The 8,522-nt window shown below is 36.5% G+C and overlaps 1 protein-coding gene across 3 annotated transcripts; it reads right to left on the bottom strand.

Moving 5' to 3' along the window:
* Positions 1 to 160: 160 nt before the first annotated feature.
* Positions 161 to 8,408, bottom strand: LOC107739528 (hormone-sensitive lipase-like). 3 transcript variants are annotated; one of them, XM_016551671.1, is made up of 11 exons: positions 8,125 to 8,408; positions 6,304 to 6,556; positions 5,339 to 5,623; positions 5,067 to 5,157; positions 4,748 to 4,893; positions 3,895 to 4,080; positions 3,552 to 3,704; positions 3,292 to 3,436; positions 1,981 to 2,208; positions 1,490 to 1,857; positions 161 to 1,414 (listed from the first exon to the last, which is right to left on the bottom strand). In XM_016551671.1, the coding sequence occupies exons 2-11, from the start codon at positions 6,544 to 6,546 to the stop codon at positions 1,181 to 1,183; spliced, it is 2,079 nt and encodes a 692-aa protein (XP_016407157.1). In that variant the 5' UTR covers positions 6,547 to 6,556; positions 8,125 to 8,408; the 3' UTR covers positions 161 to 1,180. The 3 variants fall into 3 exon arrangements, with proteins under 3 accessions (XP_016407157.1, XP_016407156.1, XP_016407158.1); XM_016551670.1 differs by having other exon boundaries at positions 8,133 to 8,408; XM_016551672.1 differs by having other exon boundaries at positions 6,304 to 6,521; positions 8,133 to 8,408.
* Between the last annotated feature and the right edge of the window lie 114 nt (positions 8,409 to 8,522).

Raw genomic sequence — 8,522 nt, 5'->3', positions numbered from 1 at the left:
TACTTAATGATTTCAGACTTGAAATTCTTCTTATTATTATTATTAGTAGTATTATAAAGTAGTGACTAAAACTTATCAAATTACCATAGTTTTCTTGTAGTAACAATAACTGCAAAATATAGACCAAAACATAAAACAGCACTGGAAACAAAGGGTGCTTTAAAAATAGTGGATTATTAATTTATTGCATTTGACATTCAGTTCATCAAAATCCTCTCAGTACAGTATAGAACAAACATCTTTGGTGTTATAAGAAAAAAGTACAGGTCATCATGTGCTGAATCTAATTTGGTTATGGTTATGAACACCTTTTAGCCATTTAGTTTACTGCATCATAACGTGAACTGGTAGCAAGTCAACAGTGAAAGATTCTTGTGCATCTGGCCAGTTGTTTTTCAAGAAATTATGAGGTAACCGGTTAATATGAAGGTTCAAGTGTAGACAACAGTACTACGAAAAGACACAATGCTGTAAAGCTTAAAACCGCATCCTCAAAGTTTGGTCAGATATATAATCATATCACACACAAATATCCTTGTAAAATTAATTAAACATTTTAAAATAATGATATAGCTTACATTGTAATGTAATATCATAGCAGGGGTGTCAAAGTAATTTCAGGCCATGAGACACACTGGACTAAACACAACTTTGTGTGGGACAATTGAAGTTTTTTTTTAATTTTTAATTTTTATATCATAGAGAGTGCTGTGTGTTTGACACCCCTACGTTTAAACATTCAAACCATTTTCATTTCCGATAAAAATAAGAGGTTAGACATGGTGATTTTAATAGAATCCACAGTGCAGTTGCTTTAAATATTAGTTTGCAGTGCAGAAGTAGCTAGGATTGATCTTATTGCATCACTACAGGCACAATGGTGAAATTTTGGTGGATGCTTAGACATTCAGTTTGTTCAGAACACAACAGTGAATAGTTAATGTGAATACTTAAAAATGAGTCATTCTGATGCAAAACTGCACATTAAGCCTATGACTTTGGTATTGCAAGCTGGATCTACAATTGCTTCCAGGAGTTCAGCTGGTGGATAGACTTATCTTTTTATAAATAAATTTCTGGTTTCAAACCAGTCAAAACTAGTTTCACTTTATTATTATTTAGATCCCTGGAACTTCTTGGACATTGGTGGTCCATCATGACTTTCCCAAGCCTAAACTGTCTAATTGAGCCCCGGCTGCCTCTGATCAGCAGGTAGTTCCTCTTGCTGGAAGACTTCTCTGATTCGTTTCACACATATATCAGATGCTTCCTGGGTTTCTTTGGAAAGTTGAAATAGGCTCAGGAAGCCATGGGGAAGGTCTTCAACCACAGTGAGCGTCACAGGCTGGTTCATATTCCTAAGCTTTTTGGCAAGCATCACTGAATCATCTAACAGGGCATCCAAAGCTGAGGCCTGAAAAGAACAATCAAAGCATTAAAATAATATTTTCAACATTGTTCTTGGAAATGCATTTTCATCATGTCTTACCACTATATGCACAGGTGGAAGCCCCTTGAGAAGACTGTCCGGAGCAAGTAGAGGAGAAACAAATGGGTTCTTCATTATTGGTGTGCAAGGTGTCCGTATATCCACCAGACACCTAGACCGGAGTGGCTCAAAGTTGTCTGGGTATTCTTTGACTTCCTGTGGTTTCTCTACAGAATGTGACTTGGAAGGTGAAGGACCGTTTGATGATGTGGTTGAAGAGGATGACGATGCTGCTTTTGGATCTAATAAAGTCTGAAACCAATTTGTTGCTCCTTGGGCGAAGTTAGTCAGCAACTTTACTGTGTCCTGTCCCAAAGCAGCCAAGGTGTCTAACTGCTGAGCTGGCTGTACTGACTGACAACTCGTACCTGAGATAGAGACAGTGACCAAGAGACAGTACAATCATGAAAGTGCGGTAGATAAAGCTGCTTTGAAATAATCTGTACTGCATAAAACTCTTGTCTGTAACATGACTTGACTCAAAAGCTCACCAGCATAGGCATCAATACACTTGTAGAGCACACTCAAAGGCAGCAGAGGGTCGATTAAAGTGAGTAGTCTGGATGGTGAGGCGTCTGTTGTTAGCAGAGTTGCTGGGTACGCTGCCACAATCCCATCAGGAACACGTACACCGTGAGACATTGCCCTCATAGAGACTGTTATACACAGGTTACCGCCTGCACTGTCTCCCACCAAACAAACACGCTCTGCAGTCGAGCCTGTGCAGCAAGATCAACATTTAGAGAGTCCGGAGGCATGGCTGACATGGATTGCTTGTCATGTTCACACCTGTTATTATGCTCACACACCTAAAGGTAAAAATAAAGTTCATATGGTTCTTTGCAGAAGTTCAACCCTCTTTTTATAGGAATTGTGACTGGCTATATGGTTTTATGGAGGGTAAATAAAAAGTTATTGTTCTTCGCATCAACATCTTGAATGTCATAAAATGGAAAAATTAAACTGATTTAACCATCAAATTATGGGCATTTGACCAAATACTTTTGGGAAGTTTTGTAGTGTGATGTACTTCACCTAAAATTATTTAAAAAGCAAAGCATTTTGCTAATTATTTTATAATTATTATACACTACCGTTCAAAAGTTGCGGTCAGATTTTTTAATGTTTTTAAAATAAGTCTCACCAAGGCTGCATTTTATTGATATTGTACAGTATTTTACTGTACAGTAATACTGCATAATATAATTACAATTTCAAATAACCGTTTTCTATTTTAATACACTTTTAAAATGTATTTTCTTCCCCTATCTGCAGTCATTACTCCAGTCTTCAGTGTCACATGATCCTTCAGAAATCATTCTAATATACGGATTTAACTCTCAAGAAACTTATTATCTTATTATCAATGTTGAAATTGGTTGTGCTGCTTAATATGTTTGTGGAAACCATGATTTTTCAAGATTCTTTGAGTAGAACATTTATAAAACAGCATTTATTTGAAATAAATATATTTTGTAGTATTATAAGTGTCTTTGCATCCTTGCAAACATTTGAATGGTAGTCCACATTAAGTTTTTTAAAAATTCTTTAATAATAATAATATATTTTTTTTACTATTAACAACATTATTAACATTATCTCATGTTAATTGAGAAACTGTGATAGAATAATTGTATTTACTATTTCATTTGTTGCAGCGTATTACATTTCCTATTTAGACGGCAATAATCATTGGCTAGCACATGTAATTACTGAAATTACATCATATCTCCATAAAACAATTACTGTCTGCATATTAGTTTAGTTATTAGTCCATTTGGAGAGGAGTGTGCTTTACAAACCCAGCAAGTGGCAATTCTTTAAGGCCCAACAGTAGGCATAGAAACACTCCTCTAGAGCCCGGGGGAACGGGGCCTCTGGAGCCAATGAGTAATCCACAGAGAGAATAGGCACATTCAGATCCTTTGACCAGCTCTTCAAGTAATTCTACAATAGAGAGAAAACAAGACAGAGGGCCTCAGAAAAAAAACACAACATCCTAACAAAGAAATCATTTAGGTGAGAAACCGTATATAGGGAGGTAAAATTGCCACAGCCACACCTCATGTGATTTTGAAGTTTGTGCAACAAAGCCTCCTCCGTGGAAGTGTACGAGCAGGCACGGAGAAAGAGGAGCTGTCTGACGACTGAAACCCCCTGGCTGAGAGTGCTGAGGCCCCTCGGGACGAGAAAGGGCCAACAGTTCTGCACTGTCCTGAGGGAAGAGTTTGAATATGGAGGACATTTGGCAGAATTAATTGTTTGAAAGAAAAGCAGCATTTAATTACAAGAATGTTGAAAACATTTCATCATACTCATGCTGGAAACATCATTCAGAGCCTTAGGATACCTGTTTGTCTTAAAAATATGTAATGAATTATTTCTTTTTCATAAAACACACAAACCTGTCCTTGTCGGAGTGTGTGAGAGATCAAGCGCACTTTGATTGGCCCAGGGCCCCAGTGTGCAACTGGAGGATTCATAGAGACTGAGAAACTGGGGTCAGAGGCCAGTGGCAAACTCAGACTTACAGCTGGTATGGTTAATATTACATTCACTTGCACCACAGTGGAAGCAATCCTTGTCAAACTCTTTGGAAAAATACAGAAAAGAAAAAAGATAGAAAAAGGATAATTGAAACTCTTCTGTCTTATTTAAACTTAGCATTCAAAAGTTTGGTGTCAGTCAGAGTTTTTAAAAGAAATTAATATATTTATTCAGAAAGGATGCAATTAATTGATCAAAATGACAGTAAAACATTTATAATGTTACAAAAAAATTATATTTAAGTTCTTTTGAACTTTCCATTTATCAAAGAATCCTGAAAATGTATCAAAGTTTCCACAAACGTATTAAGCTGCAAAACTGTTTTCAACATTGATAATAATAAGATATGTTTCTTGAGCAGCAAATCAATATAATAGAATGATTTATGAAGGATCATGTAACACTGAATACTGGAATAATGATGCTGAAAATTCAGCTTTGCATAACAGGAATAAATGACATTTTTAAATTATTCAAACAAAAAACAGTTATTTACAAATTATAAAATTATGTAACAATAAATTTGACTGTATTTTTGTTCAAATAAATGCAGCCTCGGTCAGCATTTTTAAAAATCTTACTGACCCCAAACTTTTGAACGGTACTGTAAATATTGTAAACCTACAGTTTAACAACAAGAACAATATAACAAGGCATTGATATTGTTTTATCTGTTCTCATAGAAGCGCACATAAACCTACTTGTACTTACTGATAATAGCTCAGTCTCTGTAAGGTTCCAAAAGGTTTTCCAAAACTGCATATCTAGATTTTGTGTGATGCGCTCAAACTCTGTCCCCCTCAACTCAGGATCTACCACGTATTTGCCCGATGTGAAAAAAGATAAAGCAGCAATGCCTGTAAATAAATCATCAAGTTCATTGGCAAAAGGGATATGTAATTGTGTGAGAATTATAAGAGACTAATTTCACCCACTGCAGTGTTTTATGGGAATAGCAGACATAAACACATCAAAGAATAAATCATGTAGTCCTAATATTATCATCTGCCCTATCTGAGTCTGCACTTACCTAACCCAGTCTGCTGTTTCTTGTAGTTTTCACCAAAGGACACCATACTGATGACCACTGTCTGTAGAAAAGGCCTGAGAGAGGGGGAAAACTTGGAGCAGAGACATATAAATAGACTCTGTGTTTCTGGAACCAGTTTGCATACATCATAAACTGCATGCACCAGTGAAACAATAAAGACTTTTATTCATGGGAGGTTCCTAGTACTGTTAAAAACGAAAAAACTGAAATGAAAGCAAAATTATGCAAAATAATTATTAACGTTATCTTACCTGGAAGCCCAAGCAACGACCATAAAAACAAGCTTTGTGCATGGAGGTGTACTCTCGCACAAACCTCTCGCTTAAACCCCCTTCCTCCTGTGAATAGAGCTGACCATGGGCATTGTCATTGAGTAATACCTGTGCCAGGTATAGCAACGCCCGCAGCTGGCACAGGGCACTACAGTATGCATCCATTTCCGCCATATTATGGTCCATCCTGAAAAACGCTCCAGTGCAGTTTGATGCGATGTAACGGGCCTTCTGAAGGATGTGGATGATGCAGGAATGGACCACCTATGGAAAATAGACAACGTCAATGGACTCCTTTTGTGGATATTAGGCTAAATAATATTCTATAATTTTCTATGAATATTTGTAAAATTATTTATAAAAATACACCGTTCAAAAGTTTGGGATCAGTAAGATTTTTTTTAAAGAAATGTAATATTTTTTTCAGCAGGGAAAGATATTTGAATTTTAAATAAACGTTGTTCTTTTGAATTTTCTATTTATCAAAGAATCCTGAAAAACAAAAAAGTATCACAAAAATATTAAACAGAACAAATGTTTTTGTCCCTTTTTTTCTTGAGCAGCAAATCAGCATATTAGAATGATTTCTGAAGGATCATGTGACACTGAAGAGCAATAGTTGCTGAAAATTCAGCTTCGCCATGACAGGAATAAATTACATTTTAAAATATATATAAAAAAACAGTTATTTTAAAGCATGATAATATTTCACAATATACATTTTTTTTAAATTATAATAATTCAATAAAAAAATGGAATTTAAATAATTTGTAAATAATTCACAAACCATAATAAAGCACAATTAACAGGTATAAAACCACTAAATTAAAGCCAAGAGCATTTATCATCACAGCTGAAAATGTTTTAATGACATGCCATTATTTGCCCTTAACACCTCATTTGTAAAACTGCACTCAACAGTTTTGCAACCTACTAGTAGTTACCTTGACTAAGGTGCGATATCCATTGCCGGGGGTCTGCGCATCCAAATCAAAATGGTGATAGACAGCAGTAAAGCCAGTGATCAAGGGTTCAACAGCACGACCATGTTCCTGAATCTGCCTCATGACCCCCAACAGACGATCAGTGGCATCGGCATTTGAAGAATTGTTGCGGGATCCATTAAGAGCTGAGATGACATCTGAACATATCATCTGCAGTGCTGCAAACACATCTTTATGATCCATGTCTTACAAACTGAGGACAGAGATATCAACAATGAAAATGTGAAATAACCCCCCCCAAAAAACCTGAATCACTCTGAAGGTAACAAAGCACAAATAAACAATACAACCATCAACAAACCCCAGTTTGGCAATGGCCAAACAATGTCATGAATACAAACTATTGTGTTCTAGAGAGAGCAGAGACTGACAGATACCGGCCTGTGTCAACGGACACAAAGACTGAATGTAGGATCACGCAATATTCCTGCAGCATCTAACCCTTAAATCATCAAAGTCCAAAAGCAAGGACAAAACCAGCTACTTTCTGAAAACGTATGATGGGAGGAACCAAATTCTATAATTATATTTAGTAGTATGATGTGTGACAGAGATTTCAAGGAGAAGCTTCTAAAAGGATTTGATTATCCTCTGCTATAATCACTGGAATTGGAGTTCCAGACCATGATGAGAACATACAGTGCATAATGGACCGTGTTAGACATGACACTGGATCTCAGTAGCCAAATAAAAGACCTGCTTTATGATTAGATACAGTAGACTAATTAGTTGTGACCGGTAATATATAAATTTAAACTCTTCGCCCCAGGAAATGCAAAATTTGTAAAGGAAACCAAATTCAAACCCGGCTACGGATCATACTTTAGGGATGAATTATTCACTCACATGCTGCAGCCACTGTTACAGTTGAACTGATCCCTATTCAGCACTTTTCAACAAACACATAAATGCACTCTAATTTACTTTCACTCTTTTTCACGATTGTGTGCTGGAAGACAACATCAAATCTGATCAATAAATCTTACAAAACCACTTTGCAGTTTTAACCCACCACCACGTAAGGGATAGTATTGGACATTAGTATATTATAGAATTAATATAGTGTATTATATTATCGGATCACTGATCCTTGAGAAAATATATATTAACTCTGTCACAGAAAATTGTAAAAAAAAAGGTTTTAACATAAATTTCCTAATTTTAAGTATGCCTTAGTAGATGGCAACACCAGAAAAAACAAAATGACTGCTGTGATGAATAGATGTGTGATAAAATATTCATTAGAAAAATAAACTAAATATTAAATGTAATTATTTCATTATAAATTGAATATTACGTAATTAATAAAATATATATTTTAAATATTTATTATAAATATTTGACATTTTCATGAAGGTTTTTACTTTGACAGGTAAGGTAAAAGAGATTTTTTAGAGAAAACGTTTTAAGGTGGTTGCACCCAAAAAGCATTAAATATTTATCAGCGGTGTAGCCTGTTTTCCTCAGTATTTAACAATACAGAGGCATACATGTGGCATATTATAGTAGCCAAGTACAGTAGCATAAAACAGCATGTAATATAAAAGGATCTGGCAACGCACTTTGCGCGACGCAGCGCTTGCCAAACAGCTCCAGGTTGCTCATTAACTTTCAATGGGACGAAACAGATATCACGAAACGTTTGGGAACGGTGGCCCCCCCACTCACAAATTTTGGTGACGAAGGTCAAGCCGCCAGCCCGCCCGCAGAAAGGTTTACCCATCTACACTGAAAGGTTTCGGTATGTTAAACAGCTCTTACCTGCTTACCTGTCACTCTCTGAGCTCCGTTGCGCGTGATCTGCAAGCGTTCGCTGACAGCGGCACCGCATATCGAACAGCAGACTGTCGCGGAATGCTATCGACACTCGTGCATTTTCATATCCAAACACAGCGTGGTAGTGGACGTCTGTTGCGTTTGTGTTGTGTTTTCGCTTTAACTTGCTTGAATCCTCTTCCGTGCCTGTGAGTGTGAAAGTTTCGACAAACCCGCAGCATCATGGGTACACGAGTTCAGAACAGAGCCCTGTCGACGCATGTACGCGACGCTAACGCTTCCACCGCAATCAACGCCTATGTAGTGTTCTAGTTTAGTCATATAGATGTGGCCACATAGAGAAATCCAGTCATTTCTAAAAAAAAAAAATAGTAGACCTTTAT

This window comes from Sinocyclocheilus rhinocerous, unplaced genomic scaffold, assembly GCF_001515625.1.
Source record: "Sinocyclocheilus rhinocerous isolate Xijiao unplaced genomic scaffold, SAMN03320098_v1.1 scaffold314, whole genome shotgun sequence".
Classification (NCBI taxonomy): domain Eukaryota; kingdom Metazoa; phylum Chordata; class Actinopteri; order Cypriniformes; family Cyprinidae; genus Sinocyclocheilus; species Sinocyclocheilus rhinocerous.
Note: the sequence above shows the minus strand (reverse complement) of the source record. Positions and strands in the feature narration are given on the sequence as shown.